Source organism: Colletes latitarsis, chromosome 10 (assembly GCF_051014445.1).
Source record: "Colletes latitarsis isolate SP2378_abdomen chromosome 10, iyColLati1, whole genome shotgun sequence".
Taxonomy (NCBI): Eukaryota; Metazoa; Arthropoda; class Insecta; order Hymenoptera; family Colletidae; genus Colletes; species Colletes latitarsis.
The window spans coordinates 8,508,722-8,531,485 of NC_135143.1; the positions used below are offsets into that span (position 1 = coordinate 8,508,722).

The 22,764-nt window shown below is 31.3% G+C and overlaps 3 protein-coding genes across 3 annotated transcripts; 1 reads left to right on the forward strand and 2 right to left on the reverse strand.

Moving 5' to 3' along the window:
* Positions 1 to 6,676, reverse strand: LOC143346536 (uncharacterized). Its single transcript, XM_076774701.1, has 4 exons — positions 6,231 to 6,676; positions 6,021 to 6,083; positions 3,257 to 3,419; positions 1 to 2,990 (listed from the first exon to the last, which is right to left on the reverse strand). The coding sequence occupies exons 1-4, from the start codon at positions 6,299 to 6,301 to the stop codon at positions 405 to 407; spliced, it is 2,883 nt and encodes a 960-aa protein (XP_076630816.1). The 5' UTR covers positions 6,302 to 6,676; the 3' UTR covers positions 1 to 404.
* Positions 6,677 to 7,175: 499 nt separating this feature from the next.
* Rps30 (ribosomal protein S30) lies at positions 7,176 to 9,155 on the reverse strand. Its single transcript, XM_076773976.1, has 5 exons — positions 9,085 to 9,155; positions 8,590 to 8,671; positions 7,664 to 7,799; positions 7,519 to 7,574; positions 7,176 to 7,365 (listed from the first exon to the last, which is right to left on the reverse strand). The coding sequence occupies exons 2-5, from the start codon at positions 8,662 to 8,664 to the stop codon at positions 7,234 to 7,236; spliced, it is 399 nt and encodes a 132-aa protein (XP_076630091.1). The 5' UTR covers positions 8,665 to 8,671; positions 9,085 to 9,155; the 3' UTR covers positions 7,176 to 7,233.
* Positions 9,156 to 11,407: 2,252 nt separating this feature from the next.
* On the forward strand, positions 11,408 to 21,426 carry Eif4a (eukaryotic translation initiation factor 4A). Its single transcript, XM_076774407.1, has 7 exons — positions 11,408 to 11,558; positions 12,741 to 12,858; positions 13,583 to 13,730; positions 14,382 to 14,491; positions 16,770 to 17,045; positions 19,172 to 19,623; positions 20,285 to 21,426. Exons 1-7 carry the CDS (start codon positions 11,536 to 11,538, stop codon positions 20,427 to 20,429), a joined length of 1,272 nt encoding a protein of 423 aa, XP_076630522.1. The 5' UTR covers positions 11,408 to 11,535; the 3' UTR covers positions 20,430 to 21,426.
* The last annotated feature ends 1,338 nt before the right edge of the window (positions 21,427 to 22,764 follow it).

The window sequence follows — 22,764 nt, forward strand, 5'->3', positions numbered from 1 at the left end:
TACGGGTGAGTAAGTTGCTATTTGCCGCCTATTACATCATTACAAAATTCTGTACATTTGACTTAGTTTTTTACATTGGAAACTGTTAGTTTGCAATATACTCTTCTAATCAAACTTAAATAGAGTGGCGAACAAAAGTATTCGTACAGCGGAGAAATAATAAAAAATCTCGTTATGACTCGTAAATGAATAATTTTATTTTACTAAATATTATGTAGTATTTATACTAATAGTTAAGAGAAATAAATATACATATAATTTTATTATATCAGATTAAAATTATATTCTAGACAAATCTACTTTCTCTCTCTCTCTAAATGTATGTACATACATGTATGTATTATACATTCAGAAATGAAATTTTCAATCAATTTCATTTAAAGCTACTCTACAGCTACTACGTTCTAATTGAAATCAAAATCACTTTCCGTATTTGAAGCATTCCGTTCTATTGTGCTATCTGTATCGGAATCTAATAAAGACTTTATTACGTCTTTCTTTTTCTTAAACTCATGTTCGGTAGATAATTTTTCGCTACTACTTTGATTCTCATCTTGTTTTTCCAAAACCTTTTCTACTTCTTGATCCTTCAATTCCTCCTGTTGTTCTTTACTTTTTTCATTTTGTTCGCGTTCTGTCTTATCTTGTTGCTCGTGCGAAAGATCTACCTGATTAGATCCGCATTGTTGTTTACAAGTAGAAGAATATTGTTGATTCAAGTTTTCTTGGTACTGAACGTCAGTATCGTGTTCATACTGATTTTCGGGATTGTTAGCCAACTGTACATTCGATTCTTCTGCGTGGGTGACATTTTGATCGTAATTAAATTCCTTGTTTAAATCGGCAGACGCTGTTTCGACATTGTGGGTATCATTTTTTTCTTCATTGTATTCTTTGATATAATCATTACTCTCTTTACTCGATGTTATAATTTCCTGGCCATCGTTTTCATTTACACAAAATGCTTGACTCGTTTCACCATATTCTTCTTCCTGCTCATTATCGTGCTTTTTCTGTTCATCAAATTTATTCGGAAGAAATTCTGCACTTTGAAGCATATTATCGTTAGTAATACAATTTTCACTTTTACTCTCTAATTCTTCATATTGTGAAGTAACAATTTCGTTTTCGTTCGGAAACGATTTTTCTATATCAAAACATCCGTCATACTGTTGCTGTAATTGATCTTCCACATCATTACAATCCAATGTTTCTACGTCCTCGTTTCCTTCAACATTTTGCTCAGCTGCTTGACTTTCTACAACGTTTGCCTCATTGGAAAGTTTGATTTCCTCTATATTAGCATGGTTTAACTTAAATTCGTCAACAGTCGACTGTTTTTCCACGGATTGCTCTTTAATTTCATCGATTAAATCTGTTAGTTTTACTTGTTTCTGAATATCATCGAAATTCCATGGCTCTAATTCATCGACAACTTCGAACAAATATTGCTGTAATTTAGATTGTTCTGCAAAATCAATGACATCTCTTTCGTAGAGTTTGTCCTCTCGTTTATCTGCAAATATAGTGTCATTACCATTTTCTTTCATGCCATTATCGTTCGATGAAACAATGAAAGGGACATGTTCGTTATCTTGTTGCACTTTAGATAATTGTTCGTATTGGTTTAATGTATCATCGGTATTCTGTTTTTCACATTCTAATTCGTTCGTATCGTCTTTTACTTGTGTCATTTCCTTCGAAATTTCCTCCGGTGCGTTAATTTGCGTGCTTTTAATCAAATCGAAAACTCTATTTTTATTTTCACCATTTTTCGCATCGTTTGAATTCACCGGTCTAAATGCAACGTTTTCTTTTAGTTTATTTTCCGGTAAAAATTCTACTTCGTCATCCGACAAAGTCACATTAAAAGTATCTTCACTTTTATTCTGATCCTCGTTGACTCCTACCAAGCTTTCTACCTCAAGATCGCTATAAAGTTTTCGAACTCTATCAATGTATCTATCCAGCTCGTTTGTTACGCTATTATTTTCTTCTGGAAGAACTTTCCGAGCAAAGTTTTCGTGTCGTTTCATCATATAATTGTCGTGCGTGCCCCTTAACGAACGCGTACGAGCCTCCGACACTGGATTTTCACAATATTCAGATATTCCTAAAGAATGGTCCAAGTAACTTGAAGGAGATCGTTTAGGAAAATTTAACTGAGTATTCGACGTGTACGTATCCGACAGATTATACGACATAATCATCGGGGTAGTTTCAAATCCTATCATTTCGTTATCGTTCTTTGTCAGCGTATGTGAATTATCTAACAATATTTTATTATTTTTCTGTGGAAAATATTCCATCATCGACGATGGATTAATACAATTCTGTGAAGTTGACGATGTAGCTCGATTTTCAACTACGCTCGTCCCTTTATACTGAAATACACAGTCGTTAGAACGTTCAGGTATTACGAGACGTGGCCTAGTTTGAATCATTCCCATTCGCTGCGGCGACGATTTATTGAAATCCTCTATGGTCCTTTGGTTTAACAAATTCATTTCTGAATATGAGGATGCATTTGGAATATGTAGATTAGAATGAACTTGAAAATTATGAGAAACAAGATTCATGTTGTCGTTACAATATTCTTGATTCTCTCGATCATTTTGCGACGACAAATCCTGAAATGATAATCGTTGAACGTTTAAATTCGTTTGCAAAGAACTCCGACTTTCGCTTCTTCGTTCGTTCGACACTCTTAATTGTATATTCTGTTGGCAATTATTAGAATACATATTTTGCATCGATTTAGTTAATTTTGACACGAAAGGGAATGCGCATCGATTCGTTTCAACATTTTGCTGAAACATTTGTGGCGACGAACTGCTTTTGACTTCGTTAGGTAAATAAATCTGTTTCCTGGTGTTATTTCTTTTCAAATGTCTGCATTCAATTGGACCAGTCGTATTACCGTTATCGATAATACGTCTTGGTGGATTGTGAACTGCACAAATTTCACGAAAATAAGCTTCGTATTGTTTCTGAAAAATAATGAAATATCATTATATCACTATCCATCTGAAATTGGTAACAAAACAAGAAGAAAAATAATTCTACGTTAAAAACTAAAGCAGAAATATAGAATAAATTCTTTTTATGCCAGACTTTGTTCTTGATAAAATACTTAATTTTCGACTTATTCTGATTTGTAGAATAATCCCCTCAAAGGATGACTAATGCTGACCGAACACACTGCATATACGAACTGCACATTACTAAATCATAGGATAAAAATACTGTAATTCACCCTAAGAACATTAAGTCTGTTTGTTTTTGAGGTCATCGATGCAAGACTATTGTCTACTCTATCCAGTGCTTCGAGAAGTTTATAATTCCTTTCATCCCTTGTACGTTGTGCTCCTAAAGATTCTATGTACTTGGAACGCAATTTATTTATACACGCATCGTGCCTGAAACATTAATAATTTTATGAAATGGTCCAATTTTCAAACAGCCATAACTCCTATAATAGTGAATATATTTCATTGAAATTTTGGGAGGCAGTAGAGCCCATGGATACCTACAAAAAAATATTAGACAACTTTTCTGTAGGGCGTCAAACAAAATTACTAAAAATGAAAAAGAAATTTTTAAGAAAAATCGACAGGGGGTAGGTGCCTAAATTTTTCGACGAAAAAAAAAATTTCAAATCGTCCTGGAAAAATTATTTTTAGTTGCAGAGGTCAATTGCAAGCATTTTTGGCCAACAAACATAACCTCGAAATCCTACTCAGTTTCAAGAAAAAAATTCCTTACCGAAAATATAATTTCTGGCCAAAAATGTCTGCCCGAATTTTCATGCGAATCTTTAAAACGTCATAACTTCTGAACGGATTGGACGATTTTAATGTTTAAAAAAGCAAACTACGCGTATTTTGATGGAGAATATGTACAAATAGCAAAAATATTCGAAAAGTTAGTCTTTGTCCCCGCAAAATGAGAAAATCCCCATAAAAATGGTCAAATTTTCAAACAGCCATAACTCCTACAATTGTGAATATATTTCACTGAAACTTTTTTCTGAAGTGGAGCTCATGGATACCTACAAAAAAGTATTAGACAACTTTTCTATAGAGTTTCAAACAAAATTACTAAAAATGAAAAAGGAATTTCTAAGAAAAATCAACAGGGGGTAGGTGCCTAAATTTTTCGACGAAAAAAAAAATTTTCAAATCGTTATAAAAAAATTATTTTCAGTTGCGGAGGCCAATTACAATCATTTTTGATGAATAGACATACCCCTGAAATCCTACGCAGTTTCGAGAAAAAAATTCAAATAGGTGGTCAAATTGTTCGGCGAAATTAAAACATTTCAAATCGTTCTGAAAAAATTATTTCTAGTTGTGAGGATCAATTACAATCATTTTTGGTCATTACACATACCCCCGAAATCCTACTCAGTTTCGAGAAAAAAATTCCTTACCGAAAATATAATTTCTGGCCAAAAATGTCTGCCCGAATTTTCATGCGAATCTTTAAAACGTCATAACTTCTGAACGGATTGGACGATTTTAATGTTTAAAAAAGCAAACTACGCGTATTTTGATGGAGAATATGTACAAATAGCAAAAATATTCGAAAAGTTAGTCTTTGTCCCCGCAAAATGAGAAAATCCCCATAAAAATGGTCAAATTTTCAAACAGCCATAACTCCTACAATTGTGAATATATTTCACTGAAACTTTTTTCTGAAGTGGAGCTCATGGATACCTACAAAAAAGTATTAGACAACTTTTCTATAGAGTTTCAAACAAAATTACTAAAAATGAAAAAGGAATTTCTAAGAAAAATCGACAGGGGTAGGTGCCTAAATTTTTCGACGAAAAAAAAAATTTTCAAATCGTTCTAAAAAAATTATTTTCAGTTGCGGGGGCCAATTACAATCATTTTTGGTGAATAGACCTACCCCCGAAATCCTACCCACTTTCTAGAAAAAAATTCAGTGTGAGCGAAACTTTAAACGTTAATAACTTTTTAATGAAGCCTCCATTAACAAATTAGTATTCTTGATTTTCGTCTTATTTTGGCCTCTAGAATCCCCCATTAAAATATTTCCCAGGGATGGCCGAACGCCCTGTATAAAGAAACAAACATATGTGTAGAGTAATAAAAATAAGTCATTGGTGCAAGTTCACACAGTAGACGAGCACAGAATGATGGTAATTGGGAAATATCCGTGGCCATAAAGGCACTCGCAGGTACCCTGAATGATATTAGATCAATAAATTTATTTTAGTATACATTTATGACATGTATATTATAAAAATAACTCGTATTATCCTAGAAGCAAATTATTCGTTCAAATAATAACAATAAAACAATTTCCTGGATCCCAAGGACAGAGTACAGTTTATAACCTATATCGTTCGAATATTTATGAGCGGTACGTGTGGGGGTGGGTGTATGTACGTATATATTTCTATAAATGTTAGTTAAAAGGGTTCATCGAGCCGTTTTGTGTTTTCAATGCGTTATTAATGAAAAGATCGTGAAAAAAGCTTTTCGTTACTAAAATGTCAATGCTATAAAGTTCCCTCGATGCAAAGAAATATTTATGCGACTTTAGCATTTAGTGATCAACGGATCATACTGTATATAATTACAGATAAGAAGTATTTGAAACATGAACTTTTCTGTATGAAATTGAAACGGCGTCTATGCAGTCCTCTCTGTGCTTACGATCGATACTTGCTCGAGAATATTATGTATATATGTACTTAAAATCGTCAACACAAAGGATGTAGAATTCGTGTTCGAAAGAAATTGTGACATGTGGCTTATATTTGCATTATTGATTGTGACATTCCCTAAAACTAGGTCGCTATCAAATCGATATATAATTACTAAAATGCTTTCAAAACGTTGAAATGATACTAGCTATCATATTGTTAATTGTTCGTTACAGTTTCGTGAAACATTGTCAGTAAATTTTGTCATTTTGAACGAAAAGAAACTCTTCTGGTAATTATAGTATACAATAGGGTCAGGAATAATTTAATTTTAAAAACTCACCTATTACGAGATTCTTGCACAAGTACCTTAAATCTCTCGTCTAATCTTATCCTTCTTTCCTCACTGTAATGATTGCAATCGTGCATTATATATCTTTTTACTTAAAGAAAAATTTTGTTTTTTGTATACTATACGTTACTATAGTATAGCAACTATACTTTGTATACTCTAGTATACTATACTTTGTTAACAAATATACGCCAAACTCACCTTTTCCGTAATTTTTCTTGTAATTCCAACATTTTTTTGTGATAATTATAACCGTTATAAAATGACGTCATAATGTGAACTTGAACTTTTAACGAAGCAAAAAGAAAGTCGATGTAATCAATTATAATCTAATCTGATAATTGATATATCGACGTTCGATATTTTTCACTTCAACGAAAACTAGTGTTTAAACAATGTTTAAAAACATGAATGTAGGAAAATGCAAAAAACAATGAATTTTCCATAAATATCGCGCAATGCTTTGTAAACAAATATTGTTTCCAAGAATTATACATATTTCTGATATTTTGAAAAACTATTTGAATTAATACTGTTACTGTTATGTGTAATAATATTCGAGAAAATTTAGTTTGCAAAAGCACGTAATAATAACAATTCTTTGTATCAACACAACGAGCAACTGTGCTATTTGACGTCAACCGACGTACAGTAAAGCTGGGGTTGTTTCATCAAGAAAACACGCAGATGTTATCCCTACTCCTGGACTAATATCACGCAATAGTAATAAAATAGATATACAAAGAACAATACTTCAATTTCAGCTACAAAGTTTTTCCTTAAACTGGTCAATAATATACTCTATAATTTGAATATTACACAATCTTTAAAAATAATCTTTCATTTCATTAAAAATAAAGTGTATTACTTGAACTTGAAATATATTTTATCCTTTTATTAACTTGGGTTTTTTTTCCAAGCATATTTACTTTTTACAAAATGTGTTGATTGTACTTTGAATATTAGTTACAAAACTCATTCCAACTTACTGCACTGTGACAGTCAATTTAAATAACATTCCTCATCAAATAATATACAAATCATGATAATTCATCTAACTTTTATTTTTAGAAATAAAATAAAATGTATGGCTCAGGAAACATGTCAATTATTAGAAGGTATAAAGAATAAGAAATAAATAAGTCATTATATTTAACTATTATTTTATTTTCATGATCACGAAACGTGATATATACATTTATACTTATGAATTAGAATTAGCATTTGGTCCACGTCGACGACCAAAAGTTTGAACAACATTCACGAATCTTCGATTATACTGAATTCGTCGTTTGGCTCGACCAGTTTTCTTTTTGCTTTTTTCCTGCTTTTCTACCTATACAACGAACAAACGTAATTAAAATAAAGTTAACAGAAAGATGAGGACAAACATTAATACAACAATAACACAAAAATGATAGAACTATTAAAATTTGCAAATAAATTAGGTCCTTTTGTGTGCAACAAATTAGCTAAAAAATTTAATCACCTTTGGAGTTTGTGCTTTTACTTTTCCAGCACGAGCTAAAGATCCATGTACTTTACCTAAAATATTTAAATAATAACATTACTTCCGTTTCACTCTATTACTGATACTTCTTTTAAATTATCTATTTAAATATAGAAAGTCTTACCTCCAGGAAGAGAAACAGTTAATTCTAGAGAATTTGACGCAAGTTCTCCAACTAACGTTTCATTTCCTAACAAAATGCCAGAACAATACAGATTGAATTCTGTGTTGATAGCACCCTCCAACTGCACTATTTTTCTCTAAAAAAGAATTGTGAAAAATTGATTTTATCTTGTATTTAATAAATTTTAGGAACTATATCTAAATAAATTTTTTTGCATCTTTCATAAAGATTTCGTAAGATATTAAATGACAATTTATTTAATATGTTCAAGAAAGTTGATAATTAATTCATATTAAAATTCATAAGTCTTTTACATAATGCAGTTGTACTTTAGTAGTTACAATCAGATCTATTAGCGAGTAAAGTCTGTATGAACATGTTGAAAAGAAAGATATAAATACAAGAATGTGGATATTATATTAGAAAACAAATTTCATAATTATTCTATCGTTTTCTGCATACTTTTTCAAAAAATAAATGTTAACGAGTGTTGCGAATGACGATCAATGGAAATATTTCTGATCACCAGCTCATAAATTCGTTCTTTAATATTGCGTCGTTGCTCCTCCCAGAGACAGAGGGTGCTGACTCTAAGTTATCATTATGACGCAGTTATTAAATAAATTACAAAATATTATAAGCTACTAATAATATTAAGAATATGTAACTAAAAATTCTAACTATAAAAAATGTATAATAAATTATAATTTCAACATCTAGTTTCAGTGATTTTAAGACAAACATTATAATCCTTATTTAATGTTATTATTTTCTCACCATCGAAATTATTTGTTAATCCGATGTTAACACGTTCGCGACAGGCCAAAATTTGTACCATGTACAATGGATCCAAATCACAAAAATTAAAATACTTATTGTTATAGACGTAATTAAGATAAAATAATGTAATTACATTCTTATCATACCTTTATCTCCCCAATAGTTGCATCTTCGTTTGATTCGACGATAGTCGTACGATCCCCTCTAATGTGTAACTGCATGTTTGTTCTAAGTATCAAATAAATCCATTAAAATTTTTTAACAAATATTTGAATATTTATAACGCTTTTACTTAAACGTTGGAACTATTCGTTTAAAATTTTGAATTCTGTTATCTATAAAAACAAAATATAAAATGGAGTAAAATTATATCAAAGAAAATAAATATTTAAAAACTTTTACAAGTTAAATAATACAATACGTAACGAAAATGTAAAATCTTAAGGAAGGAATTTATGAATGAAAGATGGACAATTAATATTGACACGTGTTATTATACCACTTTTGAAGGCACTTAAAATCACCTTTTTTTTTATTTTAATCGTACAGGACATTGTTTTAAAAGTATTTTATATCAAATAATCAATTACACAGCAATACTTATTAGATTTAAAGTTAGAAACAAAAACAGATGTACGTACCAGTAAAGCAACAATGACTAAAAGGATCTTCCACAATCTTCAACCATAGAATACCTAAATCATCTAAACTACATGGGCGAAATTCTTTTATTGTTCATGGTCCCTAAAGTAGGTGGCACTACAAATTGTTGCGTGGGTTTCCAATAAATCAAAGTTTAGGGCAGAAATCAATAGATTTAAGGAAATTAGAACTCAAAAATAAAAACTTAGACGGAACGAAAATTGGATAGATCTTTACTTAACGGACTCTGGTTAAAAAATACAACAACGTACTGATTTTCAGTTTCACGTTACTAATGTAAATAAGACAATTTTGTTTTACATCGATCGCATAATTTCATGGATTTGGATATTATTCATTTTATAATAAAACAATATCGCAGCTACACGAAGTGTTTTCAGATTCCCGTTTTTCTTCAGAATTAAACATGGAATGGTTGCACAATTTAACCTAACTATGTTCACATAGGAACAAGGACAAAATATGTAGTCGAGTCGGGAATCATAACACATACTATAGTGAAGACAAGAATCGTAATAATATATAAATTTCAATTTCTTATCCTGTAATTTTATGAATTATTTATAAGTTTGTCAAAGAATTTTATATTAACTAAACTATGGAGATCAATTTCATATTGAAGTTGAAGTTTAGTAACTTATTTAGTTAGTTTTAATTATTTTTCAATCTTTGATGACCATATTTTTGGTAAAATATAATACAAATTTAAATAATAGATTACTAAGTATAAGAATACTAAAAATGATATATTAATATATATATAAATATAAATTATTGTAGTAAACAGATTCAGAAAAAATCACACCTTGTAATTTGATACAGCTAGTGACATTTATCTAGTTACTTTGATTACTTTCCAATCTTCGGTGATTATATTTTTAGTAAAACATACTAATAAATTGTCGATTATAGTCCACAGTTACAGTTCACAGTATTCATTAGAGATAATGTGCAAAATCACTGATTGTTTTTTATCATAGTGTTCACAAAGTCATGATCATAGATGTGAATGAAATTAAATTATGATTTAATATTAAAAATAAAGTAAGTTTTAATTCTTTTTCTCATATCTTTTATCAATATTTTGAAGAGTAAAATATTAATTGTTCTTCTTAATGTCAACATCATAATATTGTTCATTTAAATAGTATAAAAGTACGAACAATTTCTGCTATGTTTAAGCGTGTATACTATGCTATGTATAAAGTTTTACAAAATGCTAATGCGTTACTTAACAATAATATAAAACGCATAGTAACAGTTTTAAAAAAGTAGATCGTCCTGTATAGAATCATGGAAAATAGAAATTCTCTATGTAGAGTATAAATTTCTTAGGAACGTATTTTCGACTGCACGTAAGAAATACTTTTCTCTCTTTTGCATTTCGTAGAAGAGGAACAAGGAATCAAGGTAAAAATAAAGAAGAAACGATCGCTCAGAATCGGGTCTCCTCTACGTTATAACTTATGTTTCCTTTCCGATCCAAGCGATCCTAATGAACTTTTACTGTATAGAATATATGGTGTATTTCCATTTAAACTAACGATTCTGACGACACATGTAAAGAAGATTTATGCTCACTTACTAATCAAACGAGATCACGAAAAATTGTAAATCACTGTGAAAAATCACCGTGATTAGGAACAAACGTGATCGAATCACTTGCGATTCGTAAGTAACAGTTCTAGCCATCTCTAGTATTCATAGCAATTTTTACAGGAATCAACTATAGAAGAGGTTAGATTCAAATAAGGAAATTCATAGAAACAATATCAATTATTTCGATGGTATTGTTTTCCAAAAATCATCATTTTATGTACTTAGTTATTTATTGCTAGGGCCTTGAATACTTCAAATATATTTCGAAGTAATATATTCAAAAGAATTCGAAATATTTTGGAATAATATTTTGGAAACATTTCGAAATATTTTAAGTATATTTTAAATATTTCGAAATATTTCGTATATATTTTTAATATTTCGAACTATTTCCAATATATTTCGAAGAAAGAAACAAGTATGAAGAATAATCACTATTGTCCAAATTCCCCCAGATTAATAAAAAAATAATTACAAAATAGAAAGAAAATGCCCGCGGTTTGGTGTGTTTGCATTTGCCTCACCCCACCAAAAAGAACTCGCAAAGGATTATGGATAATTGACGCACTTCCCTTGTGCGCAACACCCATATTTAAAGAGAAATTTTTGAGAAAATCAACAAATTACTAAAAACTTTCTTCCGTACTCGCTAAATCTCGTTCCTCTTAGTCCTTTGTTACTTTTTTCGTCCCGTCTAGCGTGTTCAATTAATTGTAAAGGTTACCGAATTTTCGAAAACCGTTTGCAGCGCCATTGCGCGGCGCTCGCAAGAATATTCCTTGTGACGCAATAGGAACTCGTCCTTTCCGTTGACCTACCGTGAGTGGAACATGTCGCATACGTCTGAGCGAAAGTAAGTTCAATTTTTTCCACCCGTAAAACGACAAATACGTTCGATTTCCTCTAATATACAAATTCCTCATTTCCATTCCGTATTCACGAATATTGGACACGCGTGGTCGAACATAAACAGTGAACATTGAATCGTTAAAAGACAGCACGATCGTGAACGAATGCACGGACGTGAGACTGACAACATGGCGTGCGTTCGTTTTTGTCACATTGTTTCTAAAATTCGAAACCCGAGGCCCATGGTGTCACCAATTTTATCGAACATTCCTTTCATTCTAACCATAAACGTTCTAGAATTATTTATCCGTCAATCGTAGAGGTTCAATGTTTCGCAATCTTAATCGGAAAAACAACCATGCACTTGACCGTGTTCTGAACACGTTTTTATTTTACGGGGCGAAATTACGTAATGGAAAGTGGATTTTTACGAAAATTTTGATTCTAAAATGAAATTGGTGATTGGAGGTATATTTTCTAAGATTGAATGTCGAGTGGTCAGGCATGCTTTCACGTGAGTCACTGTCAACGCATGCTTCGAATCATCGATAAATTCGTCATCCTATTTATCAACTAACAAACTCTTATTTCTATAATTACTAATTATTCAAATTAAAATGTCATATTAAATTTTAAATTTTTATGTTCAAATTCAAAGTGAAAATTGTTATGATTTTGGTTCCTTGGAGTCATCGATAAATTTTTCATAGTATTTATCAACTAATAAACTTTTAGCCCTACAATTATTAATTATTTAAATCAAAATATCATCTTAAATTCCAACTATTGAGGTCTTTCAAACCAAAAATTGAAATTAATCCATACAATTTAGCTTCATACACATAAATAACCAAAACTGAATAAAAACTTACTTTTCTAATAAAAGTGATTTATGCAGTTTAGCATTGAAAATCTTATTTTGTCCATATTCCAAAAGTGATGTAAATAAGTAATACAAATCCAAATAGAAATTTTTAGTTAATTAACTATTGTATAAATAAGTTATGTAAATCCTAATAGAAGTTCTTAATAAAATGGAATCGCATACTTTCTTTCTTTCTTTTGCATTTTAGCAACAATATAAATAACCATAACAGATCCAAATAGAAGTTTTTCTAGCAAACTTTATTCATACAGTTCCGTTTTTCTTCTTGAAAATTTTGTCATTTTTTGTTTCATATTTCAGAAACGATGATCAATGGCAAGAAGATTCAAAAAATGACCCTAGTGAAAGTGAACAGGTATCGTACGATGGCCCCTCCGGAATGGATCCGAATGGGATCATTGTCACCAACTGGGATCATGTGAGTCTATTTTTTTAATAAATTGGAATAGAGTCAATACACAGGATGTTACTGGATGGGTAGTACCATCGAGTAGTGAGTGATTCTATCTACAAAAATGAGTCAAAAAAAAAATATAATTTGTTCATTTAAAGTTTCATTTATGAGAAAATCGAATTTGAAAATGTGTTGATAATACGTTTATTATTATTTGGTATTAAGAACTGCTGTATCAAAATTTACAAATCTTTTACGACCACCAGATTTATGGTAATTATGAAATGTACCGCACTCAATTAATTTCTGCAATACTTAGCTCCTGTTGTTGCGCTCCCATTACTAGCTCCTAACGCTTTCACCATGTCAACGTATTCACGATTGCTGTAGTAAGACATGATTACAATTTGTTTGATACAAACAAACTAACAATATAAGTAGCTGGTAGTTGTACTACTGGAGATAGAATGTAAACATTACAGACGACAACAAATATGAAAGTGTAAACGAAAATGATCATGTTACGTGAGGGCTTGAAACAATTTTCAAACTCGATTTTTTCGTAAACAAAACTTTAAACGGAAAAATGTTATTCCTTTCTTCGACTTATTTTCGTACGTGGAATCACCCTTTGTCCGATAGTACCAATCGTCCGGTAACACCTTGTATAGATATTGAACAAATAATAATACAGACTTCATATTTCAAAACTTTTCATTTCGATGGAATTTTTGTTAATCAAAACTAGGTCGTCGACAATTTCGACGAAATGAGCCTAAAAGAAGAGTTGCTGCGTGGTATTTATGCATATGGTTTCGAGAAACCATCTGCAATCCAGCAACGAGCTATTATTCCGTGCATAAGGGGACACGATGTGATTGCGCAGGCACAATCAGGTAGAAGAGTTGACATTTGTTTAATAAGAAACATGCAATTTGAACAGACAAGACCTCTGGTCATTAGAATTATAAAATTAATAATTTAATTCTACCGGTTATTATTCAAACAATAATTTAAAAATAATCATTTCAAACAATGTTAATTGTTATTTCATAAATAATGTATTTGAACTGTTCTTAGGTTCTTCATTTGATCAACTAATAATAAATTGAAATACTGCTTATTTGACAAAATAATATTCATTTTTTACATGATACATTTTATAAAAATAAAGAACATAATAACTATGCATTATGTACTATCTATCAGTGGTATTGACAGACTTACAACATTATTTATTGTAGGAAAAATTTGTTATGGTTTTTAACAGAACTCTATTAAGAAACAAATTATTTGCATCAAAACCAAATAATAAATAAAAGTATCGAATAAAAAATAATTTATTTTCTGAAGTTGCAAATAAATCATTGAATTGAAGTTTATTTACATGAAATAATGATGTTGTTCCAAATAGATTATTTTTCAAATGACTCTGAAAATTAATGTTAAAGTAATGTATTTCGAAAATTTCTCAAAAACGCCCAGGTCTGCGTCTATTGTACTTATGGGAAATTTTGGAAAATTAATTTCGAGTGGATGTTTGATAGGAACCGGAAAGACTGCTACATTTTCCATCTCCATTCTACAACAAATTAACACCTCCATCAAGGAATGTCAGGCCTTGATCCTAGCACCGACTCGTGAGCTTGCTCAACAAGTAAGTAGAAAATCACATACTGTACAGTTATGAAAGTATTCGAACGCTTAAAGTTATGATTTTTAATACATCAAACGTGTTTAACATTTTTTAAATTGATACCATTGAAAGGATAGAATTTTTATAGCAAGGAGGGAGTTTCAAGATGGCATTAGTAAAGGGTGTAGCTCATAAAGGTGGTCGACAGTGCTCCTAATCCAAATTCAATTTGCGATAAACAATTCGATAGTTAATAAATAAAAACCAATTTGTTTCAAGTTTCAACTTTGAATCTCGACTCAGAGGAGGGGATGGATTAGTGGGCTAAAATAAAAAGTCACGTTTTGGACCAAATTCTTGTATTTTCCGATCGTATGACAAATTTTGAAAAAAAATCAAAGGCATTTTAGTTGCCGAGATAGATTTTTAAATCGAAAATTCAAGTTGTAAAAAATATAAAACGCGTGAAAATGTTGGTTTTATATCGAAGTAATCGCGGATTATTGATTATACTTTTACAGAAAATATATATTGTTGTTATTATTCTGAATTTTTTTTCAATTTTTTAATTCTGTGCGTTGTAGTTAAAAGAATTAAAAACCGATATTTTCGTCGTTTTTTGTGTGTTAGAATAACCTACACATCGAATTTTCGTACATTCTTTACCTAGTATATAATATTTAATATCTAGGCATTCAAGAAAACATCGTAGTAATAAAAAAAAATAAATAAATTCATAAAATTAAAACTATGCCATACGCTTTACATTTAAAAGCATCTGCTGTATCCTCAACGATGTCGATAGCGCATTGAGTAGTGTTCAGACTGCTAATCTGTGAACTTTTTAAACGTATGTTCAAGTATCTTTGTATATATTCTTAAAAAATCAGTTTTCAATACAATTGTTTAGTGTAAACGTGTCGCGGATAGAGAAAAAATAAAATAAAATAGAATTTATTTAAATAATTGCATGATGTTGACGCACTAGCGATGTTGGGATGTTGAGAGTAGTTGGCAAGAATGCCGTAATATAATTTATATCAAACTCGCGGATTCTATAAGGTTAACAATGATACGAAAGGAAACTAGCTCGATTTCACGAGATGAAACCAGTTTTTTGAAACGTAAAAATGCTTGGGACGAATTTGGGAGTACATCAAAGATTACCATATTTGATAATGTTTGTTCGTTACCAAGCAGCTGCATCCCGTAGGAACTGACTTTGTACATGACGAAGGTAGATAAGAGTAGGACGCTTTCCTAATGAAAGTAAATTTAAGAGAAAAATGGAAGAACGACAACGTACAGCGTACGTAACATTAGCATCAGAAAAGTTTCAACAACGAATATCTGCGAAAATCATATTCCTATTTTTACTATTCTATTCTGATAATAAAATTAATATCCTATTAGATTTTAAATCATTTAAATTTGGATGGCTATACCTCTGATACCAACGTTCCAATTTTTCATTGGAATTATCCAATGCTGTTGCTGCCTTGTGGTTGATATTATCTTCATTGAGACATCTTCATTGAGTTGCTCTTCTCGCTTTGTTATAACAGCTATTGTACCGTCGACATGCCTTACCAAAACATCATGTATTGTTAGTTTAATTTTATTTGTTACGCCACCATATAGATTAACGTTCATACTAATATTATCTATATAAGCAGACGTAGTCTAATGTTCAACTGCGGTATATACTTTACATTTTTTATTGTGATTTGTAAAAGAAAATTTTTACTACATCAAGGTTTCAGAGAGTCCCACTAGTTCCGTTAAGGGGTGTCTATTCTCCTAATACCAGGGTTTCGACTTGCTTAATTTATTTAATACATTTCTTTTAACTTTATTAGGTGAACTATTTCTGATGTTGATGGTAGTGTCTACTAGTAATTTTAAATATTCGTTTGCTATCTTTCAAATTATTTAAAAAAAATATATTCTGATATTTACATTTATCGAACGTCCCCGTCGATAAATACTTAAAACTAGTATATAATTATAAATACTTATGATTACTGTTAAATAATTAATCTATTTTACATCTTTAAATGTTTTTCAGTGGATCTATTTTTAGAATTAAAAGTACAAGTACGATAATTTTTGTAAATTAATGGGTTTTCCCCATTTATAAATGAAAATTAAATTAAATAAAGTTCTTTTAAATACTTCGTTTTAAAAATGCAACACACGTCCAGTAAATTGAAAAATGATAAAATGAATAAGCGTTTGAATACTTTGATAAGTATGTATAAAAGAAATGAAATTTAATCGAAGCTTTTTCGATTTCTAGATTCAAAAGGTTGTTATTGCTTTGGGAGATTTTATGCACACGGAATGCCATGCATGCATTGGCGGTACCAACGTGCGCGAAGACATGCGGAAATTGGATCAAGGTGTTCACATAGTGGTTGGTACACCTGGTAGAGTCTACGATATGATCAGCCGGCGGGCATTGCGCGCCAATAGTATCAAACTGTTTGTACTGGACGAAGCTGACGAAATGCTCTCTCGTGGTTTCAAAGATCAAATTTACGATGTATTCAAGTTATTACCACATGAAGTACAGGTAATTAAACTTTTTTTAATTACTTTATTTTATCGTATTTCAAACGTAAGAACCTTTTTTTTCGTAAATGTATATATAAATCATATGCAAATATATTATTTGATTGTAGTCGCGTCGAAAACCACTTCCATGACCGCTCGTTTCATGTAAGACTATTGCGTACCATTTTGATATAATGAAATTCTCAAAATTGTTTCTCAGCCTGAAATTTAAATTCAACATTCCATTGGATTGACCAGAAAGATGGTGCGTTTTTATTCCAAATAAATTCAACTGATTCATTTAATCAACGACATAATTTAGTTTCTATCACTTTCTTACCGTTTTATGAGTTTTTTGTGTATCAAAATTCGATGTCGTGAGCTCATTACGATATTCCCACATTCATAATTCTTCATAATAATATTCCTGGCATGCTCGTATGTCTCGCTTTAGTTTACAATGACAATATAGAAAACAGTTCCAAACTGTTCGTATGAAATCGATTGACGAATCATTTTCGAAAGCAGATTTATATTTTCATCGACGGTAAATCTATTGCGATGAATCGCCTAACTCGCAAGAAGAGGTTGTGAGCGTGGAAGTCGCTTTTAAAGTATCACTAGTAATACATACTTAACATTGCAAAATCCCCATTTCGTTCGTTGTGGCGAGCCTTCATTTCGGAAATAAAACTTGAAAATGTTTGATTCCTCTAATAATGTAGTTGTAGGATTAGAAGTAACTTAAGAAAGTCGTGGCAGAAGCGTTATAGTAATCAACTACAAATCGAAAAAATTGTTTAACATTTCACATTATAACTGTAAACGAATTTCTTAGTAAGTTACACGTTTTTCGTTCTACTTCAATATAAAATGACGCAGACAGTTTAAATTTAAGCTGAAACAAAAATTGATATTTATATTAGTGATATATGAATCCTCTTCAGTCGATGCATTGCCTATCTAGAAAGGGAAAAAACATCCATAATAACAAAACAAAAACGGGTAAATCTAACAATATCAATTTTTTGTCAAACGATACTCAAAAATAAACGAGTAAAGCTTGCATCAGTAAAATGAGAGAAGGGGGTAAATTAAACAGTTCTTACTACTGGTCAGCAAAGAATGATCTCGGAATGTGCAAGAAGTTATGAGGGGTTCGCCTTCCCTGGAGTTCAACAATAGAATAAGAAATTTCGGTTACAGCAAATGTCACGTATGCCTCCTCTAAGATGATGGAAGAGTGGGGAGAGCAGCGTCAGCCATTTTAACCATCCATTCGATGTCCCGACAAATTATTTCGCGAAAAATTAATATTCACGTAAACTGATAGGCCCTTTCATTATTCGTATACCACATATCGTTAAGAATTGTTTAAACTATTACGTTGTAATGTTAAACAATACTAACCTTTATTTATAATTGTTTAATCCTCACATGCTTAATTCTGTTCCCTGATATAAATGAATCAAGATAGTGGCGATTTAATAAATACCACTTTGAATGTATATTAATTCATTTATTATGTAATGTCATGTGAACGATTAATAATAATATATATTACTTTACTAGCAAAGTTTTTAAATATACGTACTATTACCATTTATGTCAAACTAAAAGGAACTAAGAAAATTTCACACGCATGAAAACATAGATGACAGTAATGTTTTAATTGAATAATTCTAGCATGTAGCTCGGTTTGCAGTAGCTTTGCGAAATACGGATACTAATCACGTTGCAAGTTGCAAATAATGTAAAGTATAGTGTAATTAGTAGAATTATATATTTTTTAATACATCATTTGGTACACCGTGGCACTTCCCACACAAAAGATATCGTAATTTTAATATTGTAGGCGGTAATATTAAAATTAAAATACTTTATATATTAATGATTTTTCACCATAAGTGGCTAAGTACTTTTCTGCTGGGAATGACAAGTTGCACCAAACGATGCAGTAAAAAACATACGATTCCATTTGAGAAAACGAAGTTGAGCTCCATAAAACTAATCAATTTTCTTCCGAAACAGTTTTTACTATCATTAACAGTTCCAAAAATACATGCGAATCTTTCGATTTAACGATTTCACCCTTTATAAATTGAAAACGTAAAAATATAATTTGATAAATGTTTCTCGTTTCAGGTCATATTGTTGTCCGCTACAATGCCGCAAGATGTGTTGGATGTGTCGAAATGCTTCATGAGAAATCCCATTCGTATTCTGGTTAAGAAAGAAGAGCTCACGTTGGAGGGTATCAAACAATTCTTTATTTACGTCGAACGCGAGGATTGGAAATTTGACACTCTTTGCGACCTTTACGATACACTGAGTATCACGCAGGCGGTCATTTTCTGCAATACACGACGCAAAGTCGATTGGCTAACGGATAGTATGCGATACCGTGATTTTACTGTATCCGCCATGCATGGAGATATGGAACAGAAAGAACGAGATTTGATCATGAGACAATTTCGAACCGGATCGTCGCGCGTCCTTATAACTACCGACCTTTTGGCCCGTGGTATCGACGTTCAACAGGTTTCTCTTGTCATCAACTACGATTTACCTTCCAATCGTGAAAATTACATTCACAGGTGAGCCTACTCTCCGTTTACATTTCGATTTATACTAATTTTCCCACATTTATAACCTTCTATTTGCAAAAAATTAAATATGAATTGAAAATTGAATAGACCATTGTTAAACTCAACGTAATTTATATTTTACTAATGACAAATGGCTCACATCATAGCCTTTTGTTTTATACGTGAGGAAATCTTCATGGACACCGAAGCTCGAGCCCTCCTAAAGGGACCCAAAGGTAGTGCTGGAGTCTTATCGGTTAAAATCCTACGATGACTAGCCTCAGGCGCCTCAACGGAGGACTGGGAACTCTAGTGAGACATCATAGAGTACCCCGCTTGAAAAAATTAACTCATCGGCTCCAACATTTTTAGCACATTCTTGTTTAAAAATTGTTTGATCAGGTCGCGATCTTCCTTTATTAGTATTCATTTTCAATAGAATATTTTTCTTAGTAAGTTTGTAACAAAAACTTTAAATATAATACAGTGATATGTAAATAGATTCAAATCCTCAGTAAACATTCACAATTTTTCAACAATTACAGTCAAGAAACTTACTAAACGTTCAAAGAATGTTATGCTTACACGTTTAGAGTTGAAAATAACTTGCCAAAAATGTTTAATAAATGTTATATTTACACGTTTAAGAACAACAAATATTATATTTCAGAATCGGTCGGGGTGGTCGTTTCGGTCGCAAAGGAGTGGCAATCAATTTCGTAACGGAGGACGACAAACGGGCTCTGAAAGATATCGAAGTTTTTTACAACACTAGCATCGAAGAAATGCCATTGAACGTCGCGGATTTGATTTAAATCCGATCCCGATTACTGGCTAATAACAAAAATTTCATTATAATTACACACACACAACAACACAACAAAAAAAAGATTTAAAAAATAATAAAAATAAAAGTAAGTGAAATTACTACAAAATCGGAGCTCTCAGCTGATCTCTCATGGTGTGCAAGTATATATAGAGTGGAGTCGGTGAACTGTAATCGCTTATGTAAAACGCGATTATACCAAAATAATTCCAAACGTTTCTCTTCATCTACAGTTTTCATTTTATAACCGTAGAATTTACAAGGAATATATATAGTTAATCGCTAACTTTAGAAAAGGAAAGGAAAAGAAAATTAGTAATATTAATAATTATACGGATTACTTACTATACCGCTATTTCTACCACCGTGTTGCTCTTTACTATAGTTCTTTCTATACTCTTACACTTCTTTCTCTCTCGTTCTATATTTATTATCTCCCCCCTCCCTCCCTCCGCGGTAATAATATTTCTATTATTTAAAAAGCTATCGGTAAACCCTGTTATAACTATAAATACTGGAAAATTGTTGCAATTATTGGTACGGATTTAGTAGTAGGTAATATTACAACAATTGTTGCTATTGTTAACGCAAAAGCAACGAAAAAGAAAAATAATAAGCTGATTAATTCGTTTTGTCCTAAGTCGGGTGATTTTTATAATATTATTCTAGAATGGAAGCTAAGTGTCGAAATTTTATTATGAGTTTGGAGTCGTTTATATTCGATCATTTTATTTCTCCTTGTTTGATACGAGCGTTTTCGAATTGGATGATTTATTCTGTGTGCCGTGGACCCTGTTCAACGGTTCTGCCGCCCCGATTGCAACGCGTTTGCCTAGGAAAATGTTTAGTCGGGTATTGGAAGGGGTACTTTAATCACAAGCGTTGCAGAAGGAGATGTACATTCGAATTTACACGATACGAATTTTTGTATATCCCAGAATCCCAAGTACATACCTCCGTTAAGAAATAAAGTGTTTGACCTTCTATTATGGTTTTCCTTATTACATTATTAATTAAAATGTTAATTAAGAAACGAGTCGAAGAAACTTTACATTTAAATTTCTTAAAAACTAAACATTTTGAAGGAACACGTTAAATATGCAAAAGTCTCTGTTTCAAAGTGGAAATGCAACTGTAATATTTATTTTGTATTTGTTAAAAGTTTTCAGTCATTTGAAGGTCAACTTTGTTTTCTTTAAATAGAAACCTATATTTCTATTCACGGATTTTTATTCTACGAAAAAAAAAAGAAATTCTCATAGGGGACATTTTTTTGTCAAACGTTTAAAATGATATTTAATAAAATACAACACTCTTTAATTTCAAGGGGGAAACACAACTGTAATCTTAAATGTTTAATAATTAAAATCTGTGACGTCTTACATATGTACTGTACATGAATTTCGTCTCCGATTGATAGATTTAATGTGTTGCTATTAACACTACGATTTTGTTAACCAAGTTATAACTTTGTGTAATACCGTAGAAAAAAGAACTACATTCTTTGATTTCATCGCGGATGAGGTATAGAATAGAGGTTGAATGTTGCATGCAATGCTTTATTTTGTCATATGGATTGAAGACAGTGTTATCAGATTGGGCACCGGAAATTCCTCATTCTACTGTCACACACAATGCCCGATCACGTGTAGGTAAGCTCGTAGAATTTTGGAATCAAGGAAGACAAGCACTCGCCCAGGTACTCGGAAATGTAAGCCTTTCTTTCTCGCTCTTGCATCACCATCTGTTCAAAATATTGGCCAACAACAACGGCGGTCGTTTTCTCGAAAGTAAATTTCCTGAACGCTTTTTGGAAATTCATTGATTTTTCACGTCAAAACGACCATTTGCTATACATGTACATATGTATTTGTGTTGAAAGAACCGTAAAGTTGTATTAGCCCCTGTCGTGTAGCAATCTTTTAATAGCAGAGGAAAATTTTAAAATCTGGAAGAATTTGAGAATACTGTCTTATTTATTCCCTTTGTTTAGCAATTTAAAAAAAATGCTAATTCATCAAAATTAAATGGAAGTTGACACTGCCCCGGCCGTGCAGTATTAAGGACCAGGCCTCTTTACCTGTCATTATTATACATATAGAGCATGACACTAGTGCATATTATAGCCTGATTATTTCGAAATAACATTGCTGAAAATAAAAGACTGAAGTATTTGCACATGATTATTCCTTATTTTTACTTTTTTTAAATCTAAGTACTCTGAAACTGAAAATTAATAAATTAAAATGAAAGACCACTGTTTGCCAATAACGTATGAGCTGTAGTAGTTTTCTCAATAGCAAATGTTTTTATTTTTATAATAT

Excerpts from the sequence above, each read along its gene's own strand:
- LOC143346536 (XM_076774701.1), bottom strand. The coding sequence starts at position 6,301 with ATGACGTCATTTTATAACGGTTATAATTATCACAAAAAAATGTTGGAA. Across the intron at positions 6,084-6,230 it reads CAAGAAAAATTACGGAAAAG|TGAGGAAAGAAGGATAAGAT; the intron begins GTGAGTTTGGCG and ends CAATCATTACAG. Across the intron at positions 3,420-6,020 it reads GTGCAAGAATCTCGTAATAG|GCACGATGCGTGTATAAATA; the intron begins GTGAGTTTTTAA and ends TTAATGTTTCAG.
- Eif4a (XM_076774407.1), top strand. The coding sequence starts at position 11,536 with ATGTCGCATACGTCTGAGCGAAA. Across the intron at positions 11,559-12,740 it reads TCGCATACGTCTGAGCGAAA|AAACGATGATCAATGGCAAG; the intron begins GTAAGTTCAATT and ends TTCATATTTCAG. Across the intron at positions 17,046-19,171 it reads TATTACCACATGAAGTACAG|GTCATATTGTTGTCCGCTAC; the intron begins GTAATTAAACTT and ends TTCTCGTTTCAG.
- Rps30 (XM_076773976.1), bottom strand. The coding sequence starts at position 8,664 with ATGCAGTTACACATTAGAGGGGATCGTACGACTATCGTCGAATCAAAC. Across the intron at positions 7,800-8,589 it reads CAACTATTGGGGAGATAAAG|AGAAAAATAGTGCAGTTGGA; the intron begins GTATGATAAGAA and ends ATTCTTTTTTAG. Across the intron at positions 7,575-7,663 it reads AACTGTTTCTCTTCCTGGAG|GTAAAGTACATGGATCTTTA; the intron begins GTAAGACTTTCT and ends TAAATATTTTAG.